Source organism: Plectropomus leopardus, chromosome 16, assembly GCF_026936395.1.
Source record: "Plectropomus leopardus strain MGB_pleo_1.0 chromosome 16, ASM2693639v1, whole genome shotgun sequence".
Lineage (NCBI taxonomy): Eukaryota > Metazoa > Chordata > Actinopteri > Perciformes > Serranidae > Plectropomus > Plectropomus leopardus.
This window is the reverse complement of record NC_142191.1, coordinates 21,028,794-21,053,530: the sequence shown is the minus strand read 5'-3', so window position 1 is coordinate 21,053,530 and position 24,737 is coordinate 21,028,794. Positions and strand designations below refer to the sequence as shown.

Sequence of the window (24,737 nt, the reverse complement as noted above, 5' to 3'; positions counted from 1 at the left end):
TTTCTTGATACAGGAAATAACGTAATCAAGCCGGATATGATCATAGAGGGCGGGGTGTTTTTAAATTCGTGCGGCTCGGGGTTTTGGTTGTGACTGTTGACAGATCTCACATTTTAGGTATCCATAAAGGTAAGTCTTGATGCTTGTTATTGAACCGGATCAGAAAATTTAGCATGTTTCAGTTTTGTTGGACGCTTAACTCGCCCCTAAGCTAAGCTAACTGTGTTATTTTTTGGACAATAAGGGGCGATTGTTGTTTTTGTCGCACCAAACTCCAATGTTTTGCGTAACAGCCGACATGTAGGACCTCGTTATCCATGATTTGGCTATGTAATATTTGGACTACATACCAGCAAAACATGTTTGAAAAGCCTATCCTTCAATCCCTATCCTTAAATTATAGTAACCCCTTAAAATCCGAGCAATTTGGCTTGATTTCTTTCTAAAAAGTGGGGAAAAGGCAATGAGCAACAAAAGAAGAAATTGGTAAAAAAGTACAAGAACGGTACCTGGCAATAAGTAATAAATAAATACATAATAATAATAATAGTAATAATAATAATAATAATAATAATAATAATAGTAAAAGACCTGGGAAAGGTGCTTAAAATAATTTTTAAATAATTATAAATATGTAATTAGTTATACATATAGTTTTTCCCTAGCTTTTTTTCCAAAACATTTTCCCCAAGCCTTTTAAAAATAATTTTCGAAATCTAAACATGTCTTGCAATTGGCTGAAAAAAGCCAATAGCAAAGAAAAAAAAACACCTTGGTAAGAAATTACAAGTTCCTAATTGCTTTTTCCCCCCAATGTTTTTGAAGGAATTTTCCAGTCTTTATGAGGGAAGTTACACCAATTTGCTCAGGGTTCAAAGGTTCACACACTTGTGAAAGGCATCTAAAAGCAGCACAAGAAAAGTGATGTCTCTCCAGGTTTCAAGGTGTTACAAGCTGGTTCAATAAATATTTTTTGGACTGACTAAATGATAGTTATTGAGTTTGTTTCTCCACACAGGTGCTCTTGTCACTGCTGTTGGTTATAGAGCAATGTCCTCAAAAATCCCAAGAGGTGAGCAGAATTAGCAATTTTTGCACATTGAAGGTGGTTAAATTCTGTGTTTTAATGTTACAAAGTCAAACAGAGCTGATTAACAACCTGATGTGTGTTTCAGGTGTGCAGTTACCTGCAGAAACGAAGAAAACCGGTCATAAACTTGAATCCAGAGACACAGCAGCTGTACCCACAACAGTAAATGCTACTCAGAAATCAGATGGTATCCTTAAACCTCAAAAAGAAAACATGCAAAGGTAAGAAATTGCTTATCAACACTATTTGCAATCAAAATGTAAAATGATTTTTAAAAAAACAACTACAAATGAAAAGTTTGTTAGTCTTGAACATGTCTTCAGAAAGCCAAGAGCATGATGCTCTGGTGTCAGATTATTTCCTTTTATCTATTTGGCTTTATTTGGCACGAAGTATCACAGACTCCTGATACTTGCCAGGCTCCATTTGTTTGCTTCACACCTACTGAATTGAATTGTATTCACTTTTGTCTTCCAGAAAAAATGTTGCTCCTAAAGTTCATAAAGGGTAAGTCATACATTGTACTGCATGTCCCTGTGGGCCTTATCTGCTTGACTACAACTTAATGTTGTACCTTTCCACAGGGTCTCCACCAGGTATGGGCAACAGGCAGAGCTCAAAGGGCAAAATCAGCATCTGATGGCTACCAATGAGGAGCTGCAGAAAAACCTCACAGAGACACAGGTGGGTTAAGTGATTTTGATGAAGTATTTGTAAGATTTGTAACATAACTAAAATTATGTTACAAGGAACTGGAGCATTTCCCTTGTCTGTTGTCAGCTGCAATTATACACCATTTCTTTTTTATGTTATTGTAGCAAAGAGTAGCTGAGTTGAAACTGCAGTTCAGTGACCTTGAAAAGGAGAATGCAGAGGTAAAGAAAAACCTGAGGGACTGCCACGTCCTCCTCGTCTCAGCCAAAATAGACCCAGGTGAATATGCATTTCTTTTCAGCCTAATTTCTGTTTTTGCCTGATGGAAAATTGCATCAAAAATCTCTCTGATTTCTTAGTTTTAGGAGAAATGGTTGGAAAAGCTGCACGAGAAAATGAAGATGAAAGAAAAGAAGTTATGGTACATATACTTTATTTCAGCTTACTTGATTTCATAGTGCAGTAATGTTTTACTCATCAAACATCAAACTAAACTCTCACCAAAAAACTACAAATGTGTTATTGTTTTATGCTACATAATCACACAATTTAAGATAATAGAGGAAAAACATGTTACCTGTTTTAAAATGTACACCAAACTTGAATCCTACACATAAAAGGTTATAGGTTTGCTTATAATAGTAAATGCAATCTAGTAAAAACAGCTTTCATTGTCTATTTCAGAGTGTCTCCACAAATCTGCTGAATGAATTAAAAACGTTTGGAGAAACTGCATCACAGCAACGTGCTCGGCTGGAGGTGAGTTAAACTCGATGACGCTGTAGTATTTGTTGTAGTTGACTTAAAGGAGCGGTGTGTAAGATTAAGGGGGATTTTAGTGGCATCCAGCAGTGAGGACTGAAGATTGCAGCCAGCCGAAACTTCTCCTCTACAAAACAAAAAACCAGTAAAACCTGAATAAAGCAGTTTCACATTTAAAAATCTGTGTTTTTCCTACTCTGCTATTTGCTGAGGGGCTGCTTACTACAGTGGCCTACTTGAAAACATGGAAGTAAAAGCTCTTTTTGGCCATGTAATTGGACTGCTGTCCTTGTCCCAGTTCTCAAGCACAGGGGGAGAACTGATTTTTTTTTTTTGTGTGTGTCTCCACCACAGTAAGCGGAGATATGCCTGCTTTCAGCTAGTTGCTATTAGAACGCCAAGGCCAGCTGAGGTCTTATTTAGGAAAGAGCAAATCGATCCCCAACCGCATTATCTAGATGTGTTAGTCCAACTGAGAAATTCGACCTACTATGTTTTTAGTTAGACTATCATGTTTACATGTATTTTAATAGTCCAGTTTTAGGTGGACTTGCACAATAGTTCAACTTTTTTTTAACATAATATACATATACTGAGTGTCTGGTTATTCTGTGTTTATAATCTAAAGAAAACATTTATCATATTACCTTCCTCTTCTGCCAATTTATTGTTCTAAATCCTATATGCTGGACCTTTAAAGGGAGTTCATTTTAAATGTTCCTTATTTAACACACTTCTAGGAAATCCAAACAACAATGACAGACCTCGCTAAAGCACGGGAGCATATGATGCAGGAGAGAGAGGACTTTTCCCTGGAGGCTGCTGAAATAGAAAAAGCACTTGAGGAAGCAGACACTCTCCTGTTGTAAAAGTGAAAAAATCAATTTCACAAATTAAAATGAGTAATGTAGTGTATATTGATGTGTAATGTGTGTTATTGATGTTAGTGTGGCTGAAACTGAATAAAGGATTCTTATTTCCTCCTGTTCTTCTTCTCTGTTCATATGTCAAACAGTCCAAACATGCTTTTACTCACAACAAGTTCTTGTTGGTCGAACAAGATGCACAATGTTTTAGTTATAGTACCTCATTAATGTTAACTAGTGTCCTGTTTGAGAGGAGACTTTATATTTACGGGTATATTCAAAGCTGAAGATATTTTATATCTACGCTGATGATTAGGGGGTCCTGAAAATGTCATTAAAAATACAGCATAGCTTCAAGTTATTGGTTTTTAACCCTTAGGGACTGTTTGGTGCATTTTATGTGCCTTTCATTCCTAATTTTTTGATAATTTTGGCTTTGTTTATGCATAAAGCATACATTTTGGCGAGATATTAGATAAGTATTTTTGTTTAATCTTGGAATTTTCAAGTGTAAAAAATGTGCCATTGAAACCCTTTCAAATTGCAAATATTGATCCCACAGCCATTAAAGCATAAAACATGCACTGTATTATTTCTGGGTTTCATTCTTGGAATTTGTCATTGTTACTAATTTGCACCTGATAACTTTCTACATATTTACCATATGGAGAAAATACATGCTATTTCCACTAGGTGCACTGTCACAATCAGTGTTGCTGCTAACCACTGATATATCCCAGACTGTGAAATTAAAAAAAGTATCTACTTTGCATGTAGTATATTGGAAATAATTCATTTTTTGTTTCCATCTAAAAATATAGTAGCATCATGACAAAAACCTGACATTTAAAGGGTTAAAATTTGGAAAATTACTGAATATTTGATATTTATAATTAGAACTGATGTTGGTTATAATAAAATCACTCAAAAGTATAAAATAATAATGTACAACATTTTTTAAAGCTTGGTTTTGAAAAGCGCAAAGTGATACGAGTGTAATATTAAAGCGGCCCTATGGGTTGAATATTTTTCCAGTGAAAAATAAGTCAAAAAATATTTTTCACTGTTGCATTAAAAAGAAGTCATAGTGTAAAGTCATGACTTTAACTGTATGAAACACACCCTGTTGTAACCCTCACTTAATGAACTGCGACCGTGTCGAGTTTGTGAAGAAATGACAGTTTTTGTTTTCACATGCTGTTTCCTGTTAACAGAGACAGCAAACTACCTTGACAACAGGTGCAAGTATGATGCTGAATATATTACAATGTGTGAACCTTGAGCTAATGACTCAGGCGAAATCTGGACCTGCTGGCAACCACGGACCTAAATAATGTAGCATTAAAGTCGTACTCCTACACACAACTAACAATAAATATGTCTGGAAAGATGCCTACTGCAGTATTAAACATTGGTGAAGTTTCCACTTGCCAGTAGTGTTTACTTTATGCTGACCCTTTTACCACTATTTGGTCGCCGTTCGTGATCTGTGGTGATCTTTTGTTGTATGACATGATGATGTAGGGGTTCGTGAGGCTCTCCACACTGGTTTTAATAGCGCTGGTGTTGCTTGAGCTCTGATCACTGGTACCATCAGTCATCTCTTTGGAGTGGCTGCTCTTGTAGTAGTAGATGAACAGAAAGAAACCTGCCAGGCAAAGAAAGATGGTCACTCGGAAAAACAAATTATGAAATATGATGCTTTTTTAGTTCATCGCTTCTTGACACTCATTGCTCATGTAGGTGGGTTTTATTTAAAGTCGTCAATCCCTTTAGTCCCATATCCTGCTTCAGCATGCCTCTCAGGTTTTGATGAAGCTGATGATGGAATAACTGAAAATTTCCAGAGCTACAGTAACATAGCTACAATACAATACAGCAGTGGTAAATTTAAGGCTAAGTCAGTTGAGTGAAATTTGAAAATGTGTCCACTGGTGGCCCAAGACCCAGAAATGGGACCCCAATTTGCCAAAATTTGTGCTCACCATAAATTAAAAAAAAAACAAAAAAAAACATGTCACAATGTCACTGCCTGTGGAAGACAATAATGACCTCCAATTATTAGGTGGGTGGGGCAACTGAATCAGGGAAGCAGTACTCTCATTAAGTCTTAGCTCTTTTTATTATCTGTGACAAAGTCATGACAGCTGGTATTATTTTCACTTTGAGTCTCTATCATAGACTGTATATAAAGATGGACACACACCTCCACTTACCCCAGCAATGGTTAAGCGAAGCTAAAATATCCCAGATACAGGCACTGCCATCTTGCACTGGTGATGTCATTGAGAGGTGGATTCTGCACAGTAGTCTACACAGCTGTCAATCATGCTTTTTTTGTAGAATTAAATTAAAACCGAAGTTATCATAAAAATGATCACTTGTCTTTGGGAAAACTGTATTTGGCGTGTATTTTGAGTTTTTAGTTTGGCCTGTGTCCATTCACTAACATGGAGGGCCAGGCTTTATGACCTATACTGCAGACAGACACCAGGGGGCGATCGAGATTGAAACGTTACACTCTGGGGTAGCTGTCATGCTGCCTGTCTTTATATATAGTCTATGGTCTGTATGTGTGTGTCATTATGACAAAATGTGACCCTGTGGCACCTATTGTAGCTGGAACAACCACAGCAGCGGTTCTGGTCATTTTGTCTGGTAATTATATGTCTGTTTGTTTATCTGTCTGTGGACAAATTTTGTCAACACAATAATGTCCCAACTGTGCAAGATGCAATCATGAAACTTCAAAGGTGTATAGTTTGTATCAAAATAAAGCTGAGTTTAAAGGTGGGTGTGATCTGAGCAAACGGGGTTAAAAGAGGGATAGAGCGATACATATTAATGAAAGCAGTTTTATCCTGTGAGTAAAGCAGGAGAAAAACTACCTACATGAGCACTGAGTCTAGAATTGTATTCAATTAAATTGCTTAAAATGCAGCAGGGCGATAAATTGAAAGATTATTATTCCAGTCGTTAATACCTTGGAAAGAATTGAGGACCGTGAAAATGTAGTAGGATGGGATGCGGAGGACGCCGTTGGCAAAGAAGGCAAAACCCCATGTGACACCCAGGATGCAACACAGTCCCAGAATGTTTACCATGTTCTTGCCATTTGTGCTCGTTTGTGCGGTGCCATTTCTTGCTCTCTTGAGACAGCAGAGCCAGGTCACAATGGTGATGAAGGCAGTGAGGGTGAAGATGAAGACCAAAGCATAGTAGCCGATGTTGACAATGTAGTGGACATCATTGTCTGTTATCCAGCACCTTGGAACAGATGGACATTTCAGTAAAGGGAGGGAAATATGTCTCATTGTGTATATTAGATACATAACCCCTAAATACATAATTGAACTTAAACTATTTATTTATCAACTATTTATTCAAACATTTTAGTCTGTTTTATCTATTTATATTTTAATATTTTAAAAATCTAAAAGTGCTAAACAAATAAAATCTTACTGATTGATTGTTTTATTGACTGATAACCTGCAGACTCACATGGCTACGGTGTCCTTGGTGTCGCTAGAGTTGATTTGTTGTTCACCATATTTTCCGATGCTTATCAGCACAATTGCAATGACACTTGGTAGTACTGGAAATGGCGTAAGAAAATTAACCCGACTTGCGAATCTTACCTTCATGTTCAGGTAAAAAAAAAAAAAAAAAAGCACAAAACACAGACTCAGACTCACGCCAACTGATGATGCAGACTTTGAGTATGTAGTGACGGATTGCAATTCCCCTCCCCAAGTACAGCTGCAGGCTGAAGTGGAAGGCCTGCACAGCAAACCAAGTGAAAGTGGCCAACATGAAGTAGTGCATGAGAGCCGCCATGATCTTACAGCCCACATCGCTCTTCATATTTGCCACATAGCTGTTGGTCAGGAAAGTTAAGTTAAGCAGGAACATGGCAGACACCAGGTGGATGAGGATCCTTGTGGATATCCTGGATTTGGTCTTCCTGTGAGGAGAGACAAACAAAGACATCAGATTTTATATTTTTCTTTTGAGTATGGGCAGTTTATGATTGCTAATAGACAAATCGATTTTTTTTTTTTATGATTTCCCCAACTAATGAAGGAGTTAAGTATACTGAACACTGAATTAGGTATTTAGTTCCCATTAATTTGATAATTAGGACATTGTTTAACTCAAATATCTGGCAAAATTGCTAAACATTCACTGGTGTCAGATTCTCAAACACCATAATTAGTTGGTTTTCTTTGTTTTCTTTGTAAATTAGTTTTGGGACTGTCGTTCAGACAAAATTTGACATATTTGTACTTTTAGTGTGTCTACAGGTATCAAGACACTTAAAGAAAATACTTTTTAAGACACTTTCAAGATATTTTAAATCAAATTTAAGTCTGATTTTTAACAGATCATCTTTTTCTTTAAATTAAGCCATGCTGGTAAAAAATAATGGTAAGTATTTATGTAGTTTAACAACGGCAAATTATCAGAAAATGGGCCGATGGGCACAGATATGCAAAACCTCTCATACACTGACATAAGATACACAGACTTTATAGCTGTTTAGCCCCATGTTGTGTTGTTTGCACCCTTCTGTGGTTTTGTATCTCTTTGTAGTTATTTTGTCTCTGAAATAATTTTTTTTGGTCCTCTTTTTGTCTCTTATTGGTTGTTTTGCCATTTTTTGTCATTATTTTGTTTCACTTTGTGGTTATTTTTGAACCTCCTTCTGACTAGTCGGTACTTGTTAATTTGAGTGGTATTTTGGGGGTGAAGGTCGGGGGGATAAAGTGTAAATACAGTGTTAGGTTCATTGGTAGGTTCAAAGATTTATGAATGTCGACTTTTACATTAAAGAGCTTAACTCATTTTAAAACAAAGAAATTAAAAGATGGATAAATTTAGTTTGATGAATTGTTTGTGCCAATTAAGATTCAAATGCAATACTGTTCAATGACTCTTAAGGCCTAATATTTATAAAATTAAAGTCAAGACATTAAGACTAGTTAAGGACCTGCATACGCCCTGACTTTACCTGATTATTTACATTCCATGAACCCTCTCCTACTCCGCTGCATTTCAGAGGGACACATTGTACTTTTTTACTTTTTTATTTTTATTTTATTTGATGGTTGTAATTACAGTCACTGATTAAATTTAGATTTTACATTCTACACACAATAACTGTTAAAAATATGAAGCATTGGGAAAAAAAACCTACACAACTGTATATAAATATTACTATTAATTAACGATAAATCAATTTATTTGTCTTAAAAAATGATTAGCAAAAATATTTCATGGTTTCAGCTTCTTAAATGTGTCAATTTGCTGTCGTTTGTCTTAAATGTCAGAAAAACTGAATAATTATAAGGTTTCGATGGTTGGTCAGACAAAAGGAGACAATTTAAGGTGTCACTTTCTGTTCTGATGTTATGTTATGATGAAATATCTCACTAATTGTATTACATTTAAAACAAACAAACAAACAAAAAAAACAATAATTGGATTGATCAAGAAAACAACCAGCAGATTAACAGATAATGAAAATAATCATTAGTTGCAGCTCTATATAAAATGGTTAAAAATTTGCTCCACCTTATAACAGTAAAACACTACTTCCACATCCATGCATTAGTAATAATAATCTATTCATATACTGAATAATAGTAAATTATTAGAAATACCACATACACTCACGAGGGCCATTTGTCCTCTTTTGCTACTTAAAGTTGGCTAAATTTTACTGATAATACCGCTTTGAGCTCCGCAACGACATCTGGTTTCATTATATTAGAGAGAAGGCAGAAAGCTCTACGTAAGATCTCCCACACTTGGCAATGCAAACCTAAACAATCTAGACTGATGAATACCACTACAGGTAAGAGGAGAAATATGTATTTTTGGTTTTGGGGTGAACTGTCCCTTTAAAAAAAAAAAAAAAAAAGAAAATTCCCACAAAAAACAATGAGGTCCGGTAGATATACTAAATTTCTATGTTTGGGTTTTTTAACAAAGGAACAACACTCTGCTCTTGAAAGCTTACACATGGTGGATATTACTATTTTGAGGCTCAGTATATTCAAATTGTGCTCTTTTTAGGCCAACAAAAATAATTATTTGAAAAAAAAAAGCAATTATCCACTTGAATATTATTTATACATGTGTAGAGAAGGCTTAGAACAGCATTTACATCTTCAGTTTGAAGTACAGGTAACACTTAATTCTACGTTGCAGTAATTTCCTGATCATTTCCTGAATGTTTCTTGGGATAAAAAGCTATTTAGTCTTAAATTAGTTACGGAGAGAACGTTCTGTTATTGTTACCTTATTAGGAAGTGGATGAAGAGGATGAGACCGAGAAAAAACATGGAGATGCCACAGCCAACTTTGGTGATGATAGTGAGGATGTTCAGATCATTACTAGATATGGTTTCATTTACAGGAGCCTGCAAAGAGCAAAAAAATTGAAACCACTATTAAGAACTTTGCCACGGCCATTAGTAATTAGAGTGGTTTATGATGAACTTCATTCTGAGGGTGGATGGTCAGTGTGGGCAAAAGAAAAATTGGGTAGCTACAGAGTGCATTCAAGATCGTCATACAGAGACTCGTCCAAATATTTGTATTCCACTCAAAAAGTATGTCATGAAACTATTACAAAAGACGTAAAACGCACCAATAAGATGGCAAAAAATGTCAAATGTGAGCACTCGCAGGTAATGTTTTCTCCACTATTATTCGTCCGACATCCGTCATGAGTCCACGTCGGTCGACTCCCTAAAAGTATAAACAGTGCAGAAAATTGGGCGGTTCATCAGTTCATTTGGAGGCTGAAGCATCAGCGCTCCATGAGAGCAGTACATTTTAAACATGGAAAATAGTATAATATCAAACTCAGATATGAATTAAGGTCCTCTAAAGTCAAACACGGGATAAAGTAGGTTTGACTGTGAGGTCACGCTCACATTGTCAAAGTTGCCCTTACATGAGCCAACACAGTACTCTTCTGCCTCTGGCACGTGTCCAAACCACACACATGCAAAGACTGTGTCATTCCAAATAAACAAAAGCAGCACAAAGGCGTTGTTAACCGCAGTGTCTGCAACCTGACCAGCAAAGCATGATAACATTTTTGCAGCCTCCTGCAGTGTGTCTCTTATATACATTTAGGTGTACTAATGATAGGTCTCTATGTGCAGTTCATCTTGCAAGTTTATAGGCCTTTTTCACAGCAGAGATTTTGACTTGTCACAGTAGGAAAAGCACAGGTGTCACTATTAACATTAACATGCATCTGTCCTGTTCAAGTGTGAGGCCGTGTTTAGACGAGACAGGCCCTACTAAAACCAGAAAAGTCTTTTCTTTGCTTTTAAAAACAAATCTGTGCTCACATGATAACATTAGAGAATGATCCTCTTGTGCATAGATCAGAAAAATTAACAAAAAACACTGTGGTGTGCATGCCAGGCCAGTAGTTGGCAGTGTAACTCTGTAATGACACACAATAGAGAAACACCATGTGCGTATTCAGGCCCCCACAACGCCATTGTCGAGTGAAACCACAGATATGTTTCATTCGTCCATTTCATTCATGTAACGTAGTTCAGATTACGTGTTTATGAGCTGAGATTCTCATCAGGAGGCGGCGGAGGGTGTGGTAGCTGGTGTGACACCTAGGCAATGCCAGCAAAAGCAAGCAGATACTTAAAAGCCAAAACATGATGTTTTCTTTACCCGAACAAAGTGAATTTTGTGCCTAAACAATGTCACAACATTAAATGCAAATTGAAATGTTAAGAAACATAACATTTTGATCTCATCCGAGTTTATACATCCATGGTTTGCGTGAACATGCACCACCAACATTTATTCTGCCGATTTGGCTGGGTGTTTTTTTAAGTTTTTTTAATATGTTTCATCAACACGCAGATGAGCAAATGGGAAAAATACCTTCACCATTCCACGAACAACAAGATGGAGTTCCTTCCTGTAAACAAAACAAAAGTACTGCTTTAAAAATGTGCTCTCAGGTGGATAAACAAACTAAAGTTCAAATAATACACATTCGATAATGCTCTTTTTTTAAACTTACATATTTAATGTTACAAAAACGGATGCGTATTTTGTTTGTGAGATTGGCTATCCCAGTTCCCATTTCCACTGCTAAAACCTCGTTACCTAAAACAGTGCTGTTCTTTTCATCCTGGAAGAAAAAAAATAGAAATAATGACATGATCAAATATGTTAGGTGCACCTTACATTACCTTAAGATATTTTTTTCTTACCGAGGTCATGTTGAGGAATCTGAAAACAGCTGCAAATGGTGTAATAACATTTGCATTGACAACTTTATCAAATGCTTCTTTTGGCACAGTGACAGATCTTGAAAACTGAGGCAGAGAATCCCCGCCCTCTATAACCTGCAGGGAAGAGCACAACAAGAGTGTTGTCAAAATCGTGCAAAGTTTTCAGAAAATTACTTAGTATTTAGGAAATTACTCAGTAGTCTTCCTGCTGTGTTGGATTCGTTAAAATGCTTTCACTCATGGAGAAAAAGCAAATTCTCAAATTATTTCTAAATATGAGACATAATGCCATATCCTTCATAGACCGCTTATTCCATCACTCAAGTTAGCAAATGAATGAGAAAACAGATCAGCCGCCAGAAGAAAATGGTTGGAATTACACGGCTCTGCTTAGAAAATATTTCAAATATATCGTACACTTAAACTGATATTGATTTTCTGGTGAGTCTTTTTAGAAGGCTAATTGCAGCCTTCTCCACTGCAGTACATTGCCTAGCTTACATGCCACTATAGTTGGTTTATCAAAGCCGATGATAAACATGATCTTTTCCTAACCATAACCAAGCGGTTTCTGTGCATAAAAATAACCACACGTTAACCACAGTGTTGTCACAACATAAAATGTAAAGTCAGAACACATGAACACAGTACACATCCATGCTTCACAGACACCTACAATATCAACATTTTTCTGGCGATTGGGTTGCAACGTGATAATGTTCACTTCCAAAAACACACAGCTCTTCTGATGAAAATGCTACAAAATAGGATGCGCATGAATATTAAATTAAAATAATGCACCCACATTTATGTTGTCATTTGGAGACCCATAAGCAAAGGAGACTTCCTCTACTTCCTCGGGCTCTTGTTTCACAAAGACACCGCTAACTCCTTTTCCCACACCAACCACATCAGCTGAAGAATCGCTGAAGGAGTTGACTAGGTTGGACATGTTTTTCATGAAGATGCTGTTGGCAGACAGAAAATTATTCATACTTTAGATATGAGGTATAATGTGTGTTTCAAGTAAAAGAAAGCTCCCCACACAAAATTTATTATTTTGTCAATCATTACGCAGCATTATCATCATGACGCATTCGCAGCTGTACGGTAAGAATTATTGAGGAGTTGTACGGAGCTTGAGCAGAGTGGTGATTCACTTAGTACAAGACTGGATGCAGGTGTAAACAGCTAGCATGGCACGGTCCAAAGTTAAAAAAAAAAAAAAAAAAACCAATCAGCAGTTTACCAATTAAAGGTCCAGTGTGTAAGATTTAGGGGAAATTTAGCGGCTTCTAGTGCTGGGGGTTGCTGATTGTAACCAGCTGAAACTTCTCCCAGTTAGATTTCCTTTAGGGCTCATTGTTCAGGGGTTTTTTATGGGAACCAAATTATCCCCAGAGATCTAGTCCTCACAAAAATAAAACAAACCAGGTGATGAAAAACAGTAAAAACACTGAAAAAAAAGTAGTTTTTACATTACAAATCAGTGTTTCTTCAGCGCTGTTTGACTATCAGAGACAGGCAGCTTGTCCACCACATGCTACTGTGTGGTTGCCCTTTTTCTCTGCTTATCATCTTAAGATCCAGATGTTCAGGAAGTTATTATCCACAGAGGTGGGCAGATGGGCCTCTAGCTACAGTGGCCATCTCAAAATGTAAATGGCCCTATATAAGGCCGGTTTTTGGCTACTGTCAAAACATGGCAGCGAACATGTCGATCTCCACAGACGAGGACCTGCTAAATGCCTAATTCTAAGGTAACAAGGTGATTTTACACTAATGAAAACATACTTATTTTATTATATTCCATTTCTGCAAATATCGCCCCTAAATCATACACACTGGACCTTTACCATGTTCTTGTATTCTTAAGTCATACTCAATCAGAAATGTAACGTCTTTGGCTTTAGGGGAAGTTTCGTATGCTGACTATTTCTTGGTAGAATCACAGCGGGAGCGGTGACTTCCCGGAGCTGTTGACACCACAGGGCTTCTGGGCACATCATGATATTAGCATTTCTATTTGCGTATAAACAAATATTTTGGGTTAGAGGAATGGGAAGGCAGACTCTAATCTTTGCACGGAACCAAACAGTTGTTTCTTCTTGCTTTCAACCTTCCAATTTCTGTGCTTAAGCTTTGCAGTAGTTTTAAATCTTCTCATCTCACTAGGCAGGTTTACAATAATCCTCAAAATTGAAATTGCGAATATAAAAATATGCCTGACGGACACACGTCAATTTCGAAAAAAAAAAAAAAAACCCTCCTTTTACACCTGCATGAGGTGGTTGGTGGCGCATAAGGTGATTTGAAAAAGCCATTATTTGCAAAACTGCAATGGAGACACTTTTTTTTGGCTCTTATAGGTCACATAATGATATGGCGATGCGCTTGTCGGTAGAAACCGGCTCCCTCGGGCATGATACAGCGGACGCTACAAGAGGTGCTTTTGCATCGCATAACTCTTCAAAAGTTGAGTGGATCATCTGACAGTTTTGAATCCACAGTTCCTCTGTGAAATAGTGGACTATCACCTCCCAGAAATCCCTCTGCTACCAGGTATGAGGGGCTCGCCTTTACATTATCGCTCGCATAAGATGCCTACATCGTCTTCCATTGGACATAATGATGGCAAGTGCGGAGGCTGCAACAAACCTGCTAATGATTTTAACATCCATCACTATGCTTCTTGGTATGTTATCATAAGAGGAGAAGTCACAAAATATCACTCAGTGGAAACGCATCATCTTAGAATTGATCGACATTTGGAAAATATTGCTCAAGTTTTGTGAATAAAATAAAATGTCTCCAAATTATATGGAGCATGTCTTACGCAGCTCCTTCAGCCTTGGGGGTTTCTCCTTGAAATACATTCTGTCCATCATACTTAAGTTGCTCTGGCTTTTTCACGGGATTGTTGCAGCTGACACAGTTTTCTTTTGTTGCTCTTGTGTTGATGATGTACCTGTTTTTGCGCTCTGGAAATAAAGAGAAATGAGTTTTATGTCAAGCGTTAGCTAGAATCTGTAAGGAAAAATGTACAGCTGAATGTAACAGTTTGTGCCAGTTAAAGCCAGAGTCCACAGCGTGATCACCATCAACATGATGTGCATTATATTGTGTAAAAAAAAATCAGAAATGACAGAAGTGCAGAAGAAACACTGAAACATTCATCGTTTGCTTTTCAGAAAGGAACTCACTAATTGTGCCGCACTTCTCTTCACTGTATTTAGTGTTTTTACATATGGACTCTGTATCCACACATCGAATCTGGCAAGATCCTATTAATGGAAACACATCAGAATCAAGTACTCTTCCACAGTAAAAAACAAAAAAGAAATATAAGCCAAGTGGGACATAACAATACAACATTCAGAAAGCAAACATCTAAAATGATGTCTGAAATTACTAATTCAAGTATATTGACTTGGTAAATTAAGAGAGCTGTCTATGAGGGTTTGTTAAAAAAAAAAGTGAATAGTAGACTTCTAAAATGTTCCAGATTGTTTAAGTAATGTCAGAGATGGGTAGTTGTTCAATAAATGAATTTATAATATAGATTTAATTTCTTTTGTGTACTATGTATTTTGCTGGACAAAAAAAGATTTTTAACGAAGAATTTTAACAAAATAATTTAAAAGCTTGTACTAGTGTTTTTGAAATAATTATAATAATAATTAAAATCACTCAATCATCACCTTCTGCAACCAACCCCTCCAGGGGGTCTAGGGGGGTGCAGTTTCCCCCAGAAGAAATTTTTTTAAACTCAACAACTATATAATAATATATATATATATATATATATATATATTATAGTGCAACTTTTAGTTTTTTACATTCTTTTAAAGATATATATTTTATTTTAATAATCATTTATAATTATTTTAATATAATTTATTGAGGACATTTTGAGCACAAATCCCCACCAAAACAATTTAGATTATAATGAATGCCTATTAAAATGCTTAAAATGCATTATTACATAATTTAATATGTCATCTGTCATATCCTGTTGTCATATTTTATGTCATATTTTTGGTTGTTATACTGTTTTGTACTGTATCATGCTCTGCTGTAATAATACTGCTTGATGTCTTTTGCTCTCATTCAGTTTGTTGTTTTTAAAGTTTTCTTATCTTAGAAATGTACTTACAAACTTACAAATTCTCTGCTGCACTTAATATTTATCGTTTTTAAAAAAAGGCATCTGCTAAATGCCCGGTCTTATTTTCATTTGTAAGCACTACTTCATGGCCTAACTGTTCAGTTCCGCCACATTTCAATTGTTGTTCACTCTCAGCTGGCACCGGACGAAATATGTCTTCAGAAAGACGTTTGGCACTTTTTAGTCGGACAGATATTACATTTTGGTGGGAATAAAAATCAGGTTGACAATATTTTAAAAGTCTAACGACGTTAGAATTTCTGTGGACATTGGGGTTTTTTTTCCATACCTTACGACTAAATTTTGTTATTCTACGTCAAGATGACGTCAGCATAAGACAATTGGAACAAGTTGGATTTTGGGAAAAAAAAAAAAAAGACTTACAAACTAAACTCAAACCCAAAAAAATATCAACGTGACCTGTTGTCAGGTTTAAGGTGAAACCCATATTGAGAAAACTAAATGCTTAAAATGTGATATCAGTTTTTATAGAATGTACAATTTTATCCTTACGTTACAAATGACATTTTCTCATACTCGTATTTTGTGTTTTATTTTCCTACATTTCATGAGCAAGGATTTATCTGTAACAAGATATTTTTCAGATGTATATTTGTGCCCATCTCTGCCTAGAATTTAATGACTTAATTTGAAGAAACTTGATATATAAATAACTCTGTTTTTATCTTCTTTTTTTCAAACTTAACTGTAAAGAAAAAAGTTTACCTGTGAGAGTGTGATTGAAGACGCACTTTGAATCTGGGTAAGAGAAATTTATATTAACAAAAAATAATCATCATCTCTTATCTTTGTAGATTTAAGATAGAACTGCTGTTTTCATTCTTAAAGGGCCAAATACAAGCACGCGCGCGCGCGCACACACACACACACACACACACACACACACACACACACACACAATTACACATGCTTTTTAACTTCCCCATCCTCTCCTCTGCTCTAGTGTGCTGGATAAGAAGTAAAGGTGAATATAATTTAATTGTGTGATACTCACAACATTGAAAACTGACACTCTAAAACATAAAATACAGTTTTAAATCACCTGATAGGCCAGACAGTGTGACGCTGCATTTCCCCTCCAGGACATACAGTTTCAATTTCCTTTTGATGTGACTTCTTGAGATGTGCAGTAGATGAGAACCATTATTTATCACCATTTTGGGCCACAGCCAGTCCTTCTTTCCTGTTGATTGTAAACAGAAATACAGTCAGTTTTTATTCTGCTGAAATGCTGATGATGTTTAAACAAAAATCCAATACTCAAGTAGGTTGTACTCACTTTTTTCAATTTCATTTTTCTTCACAAAAATGACGCAACTCTTTTCTGAGAGGTAAAGAATGCAGTCATTTATGCCACATAGTCATTTCATTTTGCATCTCTTGCCTACTTTTACACAATATGTTAAAGCAATTAACCCCAACCAGAATTGCTCACAAACAAAATTTAGTATATACAAATGATAAAATCTGAGTCTCCTTACTTGCTTGTTGGGCATTGGGGGTAATCTTTTGACCTGAAAGAGACACAAGTATGCTTGAAACAAATTAATTGTACAAACTGTTATCAAAGCATGCCTTCAAAAGTGTTTAAAGCTCCCCAAAAATGACCATACACAGAGTCAACGTGAAATGCCTGTCCACTAGAGAGGGACGAGACATGCAAACTGTTTGCGAATACTTCAGTGTTTTTCAGTCCAAGGACCCTTTTGCTGAAAGAGAGATGGAGCAGGGGCCCCCAATGACATTCATTTTCCGTAACCTCGGAAGAGCCGCGGGGGGGGGGGGTTGGAGCCAAAGGTGGGGTACAAAATTATAGTTATTTTGCATGTTGTATAATTTTAAAAACATAAATACAGCTATTATATAGTTGTTAAGCTGCACCCCTTCCTCCCAGACTTAGCATGATGGTTTGTCGCCAAACAACTAACTACCGTAATTAAAGTGTTTATAGTAGTTTTCACTTACCCTGTTTCCAAGGTTTGCGTGCATTGATGAATGCAAAGAAGTTATCAGCAACAACATAATGCTGTTTCCCTTTACATCCTTTGAGTTTCACAATAGATTTATCTCCTTCATGGCAATCTTTAGGGGCCGAAGTGCCTTTAATCAAATCAGATAACAAGTTAAATACCATGTTCTTCGCACCCATATTTTTACATCCTATATTAAGAACTCTTTGAAACCTGGGCTTGATATCTTTCAAAAACATGAGAGGGCAATCAGAAATTTGGCCTAAACATATGGAAGAAATTAGCAAAAAATAAAAGTTATAAGAAAATTAACTGAAAATAAGCAAAAAGAAAGAAAAATAGAAAGAAAGAACAACAAAATGAAAGAAACAAAAGAAAATGATCTCAAGAGAGTGTTACAAAGAAACTGTCTTTTTCTGCAACATAATTTTAAATAAATAATGAAGAAAATTATAAATATAGCTGTATGTACATTTCCCTTCATTTTGTCATAATATTTAATAATCTCCCCAGCAAATTTACAGATTATTTCCCTGTCATCTTTTACCATTTTTTTTGAGTATGTGGGACATTTCTTGTAAAGTTTCTCATTTTGTTTTTCCTGTGTTTTTAGAAGAAATGAAACAGATTTTCTATGATAATACCATAATATTTCTGAATGGCATCTGAACGCAGCACAAGAAAACTGATGTTGATCAAGGTGTTAATGAACAACAGCAGACATTAAGACTTTTCCAGTTCTCTATTTTTATGCTAAAAATGTCCTTCCTTAGGAGAATAATACGATGTTACATATGCAAGCTACTAGACTTCAGCATTATGAAATTGTGTTTACTTACAAACAGGAAAAATCAACAGAAGGCTCGCAAACAGCATCCAAGTCTTCCAGTCCATGTTTTCTAGATGGCGTTCAGTCCTGGCCAGGATTTGTGAACCATTAACTGCCGCACTAGATGAAAAGTTAATTATTTTTCTTAAGTACTTTCCAATAACAGATTATCAGCCCAAAGTCTTTTCTCACCTTTCTCAATTGAAGTGGAACCACTGAACAGCAGCACTAAACAAAAACTACTGAACCTCTTGGCCACACGAATGTGTTATCAATGTGACAACCCGATGGAGGAATTTTGTTTTGCAAATTCACAGTTCCTGAAAATAACATTGTGTAGCTCTCCATATGCAAAATACCCAAAGCAACATCATCCTCCCATCAGTTTCCTGGTATGAAATTCAAGAAATAAATGATGGTGAACAATATGCTTGGGTAAAGAATATTATTGTCTGCTTACAGTAAAATATACCAAGTGTGTAAATTTAAAAATAAAAATAACTCTTAATCTTTTTACAGAAACCTCCTCAGAAGTGCCTGAACATTTTTTTCTGACAAGTCTACTTTAAATATAAAGCAAATGGTAAATTTCCAAGAGCAAAGTATAAATACATTCAGGGAAAAACATCTAAAGTTTTTTTTTTTTAAATTTCATTATTTACTTGTCAATCCATACAATCCAAGGTAATTAGCAGTTAAAATGCAGCTTCTGCATATCACTTTTTTTTAGACAACACATGTACATGCAAGTGAGGGGGACAGTGCTGACCATGAACTTGAATTTGCAGATACTTGTCAGTTTTAATTGCTCCTGACCTATTCCTGCCCCCCTACTTTAGACGCCCTTGCTCAGACCACATCCATCTTTGAACTTGGCCTTCATTGTGATCTCAACTACACACCTGTAAAGGTTCGTGACTGCATGTTGTTATCGTCTTGATAAAAATCTGTCCACAGACAGACAGAGAGATAAACACTTGGCAAAGTACACACACACACACACACACACACACACACACACACACACACACACACACACACACAAAAGGTGACATATGCATCTGGTAATGTTTTTTTAAGTTACATAAGTGACATATTTTATAGCCATTTCATATTATATTCAATGCATAGCAATATCTGTACAGAATAACTTAAACTACAAATATCCCAAATAGTGAACGCATGAACTGCAGGAACTTTGTGCAAAACGAGATTTAAATGAATTTTGAGCAGATTATTTCCAGTGATTATTACATCAGAGATGAGTTTTCCTGCTATTTTAGGAACTTTTTACATGATTCAATGACATACTTAGATACAATGTCTTTTGTTGACATATTCAATGTTCTTGTCTCTCTGACACTTGTCTGTTGCTCTGTTTAACAGCATACTTTCTAATGGAGGACAAGGTGCCCACCTTGCATCATTGTGCCCTTGTCCTGTGAGATTAAAAAAAAAGTTTTTATTGTGAATAATAATCTAAAATTTAAAAATGAAATGCTAAAATACAGGCATACTGAGCCCAACTTTCTGAACCAGTGCTGTTTTTCCTGTAGGCTGATCCTGGCATTGTCTTGCTTCCCTCATCAAAAAGCCTGTTTTATTAGATTTTAGATTTAGATATGAGGCAAATAAACATTTATGATACCTACACATTTCTCAGTTTAGTTTTTCAGCAAGATAATCTTCACAAACGAACACCACTTTTAGGATTTTTGAAGCCTAAATTAGCAGAAATAAAAAGCTAACATTAAGCGATACTCAAACTACACTACAGTCGCATGACTTAATGTCACCACACATCGAGGCTGTACAGAAGTGGTCATCATGACGACGTTCTGTGTACTGTAAAAACAAAGTTGTTTTTTTTTTTACTTTAAAACGTTGGTGCAGAGGCTGCCTTAGATATTTGTGTTGACTGAATTTGAGAAGAGTTGAATCATTGCAAAAGTATTTTAACTTGTCCTCTCAAATTCAGTAAACTTAAAATTTAAAGCAGTCTGGACTCTAACTTTTTTAAGTTAAAACAAAAAGTTTCCTTTTAAGATGCATGTGCATTTGTCCCCCACCCCCACAAAAAACATAACTAAATAAAAGTAGTAAAGAATTTATATTTTGACAAAATTAAGGACATTTTCACCTGTAACTAATGTAGGAGAGGGAAAAAAGGTGCAGAAAAATTCACCAGAATGCAGGAAATTAAGTGTATGCCCCAACATTCCTGTTTCATATGTGCCCCTAAAGTTGACACAAAAGCTGTGCCCTTGCATCCTTGTCTTTACTCTATAGTCTCATTTAGCCACTTATTAGCAACCATCTTTTTGAAGACCTGTTAAAGCTTTAATTCTTCAAAGTGGGGTATTCACTGATATATTTAATGTTGGTTAAGTCTCTTAACCACAAACTTGTCTCAGGAATACCAAAAACCCATTTAAAAAACAAAATGACAATGAGATGAGGAAAGCCAGAGAGCTAAAACACAAACTCATTTCCGGGTTCTAGGACTCATTCACCGGAAACGCTATTAAGCCCATGTAAAACAACATTGATTTTTTTTTTTCTTTCTTTTTTTTTTTTTTACAGATAAACAAATAGGAAATGTGTTAATTCGTGACTTCTAGAGGTGCTGGTTGCCGGATTTTGTTACCTTTAATAAGTCATTTGTACGCATTAATTTAGGTCAGAGCCAGGCTAGCTGTTTGCTGCCTTCATTGTGCCTTCGTTGTGATCTCAACTACACACCTGTAAAGGTTCGTGACTGCATGTTGTTATCGTGTTGATAAAAATCTGTCCACAGACAGACAGAGAGATAAACACTTGGCAAAGTACACACACACACACACACACACACACACACACACACACACACACACACACACACACACAAAAGGTGACATATGCATCTGGTAATGTTTTTTTAAGTTACATAAGTGACATATTTTATAGCCATTTCATATTATATTCAATGCATAGCAATATCTGTACAGAATAACTTAAACTACAAATATCCCAAATAGTAAACGCATGAACTGCAGGAACTTTGTGCAAAACAAGAGATTTAAATGAATTTTGAGCAGATTATTTTCAGTGATTATTACATCAGAGGTGAGTTTTCCTGCTATTTTAGGAACTTTTTACATGATTCAATGACATACTTAGATACAATGTCTTTTGTTGACATATTCAATGTTCTTGTCTCTCTGACACTTGTCTGTTGCTCTGTTTAACAGCATACTTTCTAATGGAGGACAAGGTGCCCACCTTGCATCATTGTGCCCTTGTCCTGTGAGATTAAAAAAAAAGTTTTTATTGTGAATAATAATCTAAAATTTAAAAATGAAATGCTAAAATACAGGCATACTGAGCCCAACTTTCTGAACCAGTGCTGTTTTTCCTGTAGGCTGATCCTGGCATTGTCTTGCTTCCCTCATCAAAAAGCCTGTTTTATTAGATTTTAGATTTAGATATGAGGCAAATAAACATTTATGATACTTACACATTTCTCAGTTTAGTTTTTCAGCAAGATAATCTTCACAAACGAACACCACTTTTAGGATTTTTGAAGCCTAAATTAGCAGAAATAAAAAGCTAACATTAAGCGATACTCAAACTACACTACAGTCGCATGACTTAATGTCACCACACATCGAGGCTGTACAGAAGTGGTCATCATGACGACGTTCTGTGTACTGTAAAAACAAAGTTGTTTTTTTTTTACTTTAAAACATTGGTGCAGAGGCTGCCTTAGATATTTGTGTTGACTGAATTTGAGAAGAGTTGAATCATTGCAAAAGTATTTTAACTTGTCCTCTCAAATTCAGTAAACTTAAAATTTAAAGCAGTCTGGACTCTAACTTTTTTAAGTTAAAACAAAAAGTTTCCTTTTAAGATGCATGTGCATTTGTCCCTCACCCCCACAAAAAACATAACTAAATAAAAGTAGTAAAGAATTTATATTTTGACAAAATTAAGGACATTTTCACCTGTAACTAATGTAGGAGAGGGAAAAAAGGTGCAGAAAAATTCACCAGAATGCAGGAAATTAAGTGTATGCCCCAACATTCCTGTTTCATATGTGCCCCTAAAGTTGACACAAAAGCTGTGCCCTTGCATCCTTGTCTTTACTCTATAGTCTCATTTAGCCACTTATTAGCAACCATCTTTTTGAAGACCTGTTAAAGCTTTAATTCTTCAAAGTGGGGTATTCACTGATATATTTAATGTTGGTTAAGTCTCTTAACCACAAACTTGTCTCAGGAATACCAAAAACCCATTTAAAAAACAAAATGACAATGAGATGAGGAAAGCCAGAGAGCTAAAACACAAACTCATTTCCGGGTTCTAGGACTCATTCACCGGAAACGCTATTAAGCCCATGTAAAACAACATTGATTTTTTTTTTTCTTTCTTTTTTTTTTTTTTTACAGATAAACAAATAGGAAATGTGTTAATTCGTGACTTCTAGAGGTGCTGGTTGCCGGATTTTGTTACCTTTAATAAGTCATTTGTACGCATTAATTTAGGTCGGAGCCAGGCTAGCTGTTTGCTGCCTTCATTGTGCCTTCGTTGTGATCTCAACTACACACCTGTAAAGGTTCGTGACTGCATGTTGTTATCGTGTTGATAAAAATCTCTCCACAGACAGACAGAGAGATAAACACTTGGCAAAGTACACACACACACACACAAAAGGTGACATATGCATCTGGTAATGTTTTTTTAAGTTACATAAGTGACATATTTTATGGCCATTTCATATTATATTCAATGCATAGCAATATCTGTACAGAATAACTTAAACTACAAATATCCCAAATAGTGAACGCATGAACTGCAGGAACTTTGTGCAAAACGAGATTTAAATGAATTTTGAGCAGATTATTTCCAGTGATTATTACATCAGAGATGAGTTTTCCTGCTATTTTAGGAACTTTTTACATGATTCAATGACATACTTAGATACAATGTCTTTTGTTGACATATTCAATGTTCTTGTCTCCCTGACACTTGTCTGTTGCTCTGTTTAACAGCATACTTTTCTAATGGAGGACAAGGTGCCCACCTTGCATCATTGTGCCCTTGTCCTGTGAGATTTAAAAAAAAGTTTTTATTGTGAATAATAATCTAAAATTTAAAAATGAAATGCTAAAATACAGGCATACTGAGCCCAACTTTCTGAACCAGTGCTGTTTTTCCTGTAGGCTGATCCTGGCATTGTCTTGCTTCCCTCATCAAAAAGCCTGTTTTATTAGATTTTAGATTTAGATATGAGGCAAATAAACATTTATGATACTTACACATTTCTCTGTTTAGTTTTTCAGTCAGATAATCTTCACAAATGAACACCACTGGTTGCCGGATTTTGTTACCTTTAATAAGTCATTTGTACGCATTAATTTAGGTCGGAGCCAGGCTAGCTGTTTGCTGCTGTTTGTTGTCTTTATGGTAAGCTAAGCTAACCGGGCTCCTGGTAAGACAACGTTGGGTGTTTTGGCATCTTACAGATAATTATTTTACAGTCCACAACATTAATGTGGTTCACACTCACCTGTTTTGAGAGAAGAAGCTGTGATAAACCCACCAACTGCACACCTGCCAGGCACCAAACAGCAGGCAGGTAGCAAAGTTGTAGCTAGTGCTAGCTAGTTAGCCGCGCCGATTCCCGTGTCCACGCGCCAGACCACGCCCATAAACTCTACCTATAAACACCTGAAACCTGAGAAATCCTGCTTGATTTCCTTTTTTTTCAAGTAGAAGGCAATGAGTAACTTAACAAGTAATGACCAACAAAAGACATTTATCTGAAAATTAGCAATAAAAGAAATATAAACAACAACAACAATTTTTAAAAAAGGAAATTATTACTTATTAATTAATTGATATTAATTATTAATATATACTCTGTATCACAGCCTTAACTATATAATGATAATTATCTATAGTTTTCTGGACATTTTTCATTTTTCATTCCCATGAGAGCTGCTCAGTACATTTGACATTTATAGCATAAAACTTTGGGGGAATTCAACATTTCCGGTTTCACAATAAGGGTCTATAGGCTGGCAAATATTATCTGTTTATTACATAGATGC

At 35.8% G+C, this 24,737-nt stretch overlaps 2 protein-coding genes across 4 annotated transcripts; one reads left to right on the top strand and one right to left on the bottom strand.

Annotated features, from left to right (window-relative positions):
- The first annotated feature begins 25 nt into the window (after positions 1-25).
- On the top strand, positions 26-3,494 carry knstrn (kinetochore localized astrin (SPAG5) binding protein). Of its 2 annotated transcripts, none has more exons than XM_042503740.2 (9): positions 26-129; positions 1,019-1,072; positions 1,176-1,311; positions 1,568-1,597; positions 1,675-1,774; positions 1,909-2,023; positions 2,104-2,165; positions 2,429-2,503; positions 3,247-3,494. In XM_042503740.2, the coding sequence occupies exons 2-9, from the start codon at positions 1,051-1,053 to the stop codon at positions 3,373-3,375; spliced, it is 669 nt and encodes a 222-aa protein (XP_042359674.2). In that variant the 5' UTR covers positions 26-129; positions 1,019-1,050; the 3' UTR covers positions 3,376-3,494. The 2 variants fall into 2 exon arrangements, with proteins under 2 accessions (XP_042359674.2, XP_087945496.1); XM_088089370.1 differs by lacking the exon at positions 26-129 and adding an exon at positions 842-944.
- Positions 2,161-24,310, bottom strand: LOC121955738 (adhesion G protein-coupled receptor G2-like). Of its 2 annotated transcripts, none has more exons than XM_042503807.2 (19): positions 24,194-24,310; positions 18,656-18,765; positions 17,812-17,946; positions 17,328-17,360; positions 17,126-17,170; positions 16,889-17,029; positions 16,552-16,584; positions 14,861-14,941; positions 14,494-14,638; positions 12,463-12,625; positions 11,637-11,771; positions 11,444-11,554; positions 11,302-11,338; positions 10,028-10,128; positions 9,676-9,797; positions 7,068-7,336; positions 6,874-6,967; positions 6,356-6,639; positions 2,161-5,020 (listed from the first exon to the last, which is right to left on the bottom strand). In XM_042503807.2, the coding sequence occupies exons 2-19, from the start codon at positions 18,708-18,710 to the stop codon at positions 4,818-4,820; spliced, it is 2,187 nt and encodes a 728-aa protein (XP_042359741.2). In that variant the 5' UTR covers positions 18,711-18,765; positions 24,194-24,310; the 3' UTR covers positions 2,161-4,817. The 2 variants fall into 2 exon arrangements, with proteins under 2 accessions (XP_042359741.2, XP_087945495.1); XM_088089369.1 differs by lacking the exon at positions 24,194-24,310 and adding an exon at positions 18,838-18,899.
- Between the last annotated feature and the right edge of the window lie 427 nt (positions 24,311-24,737).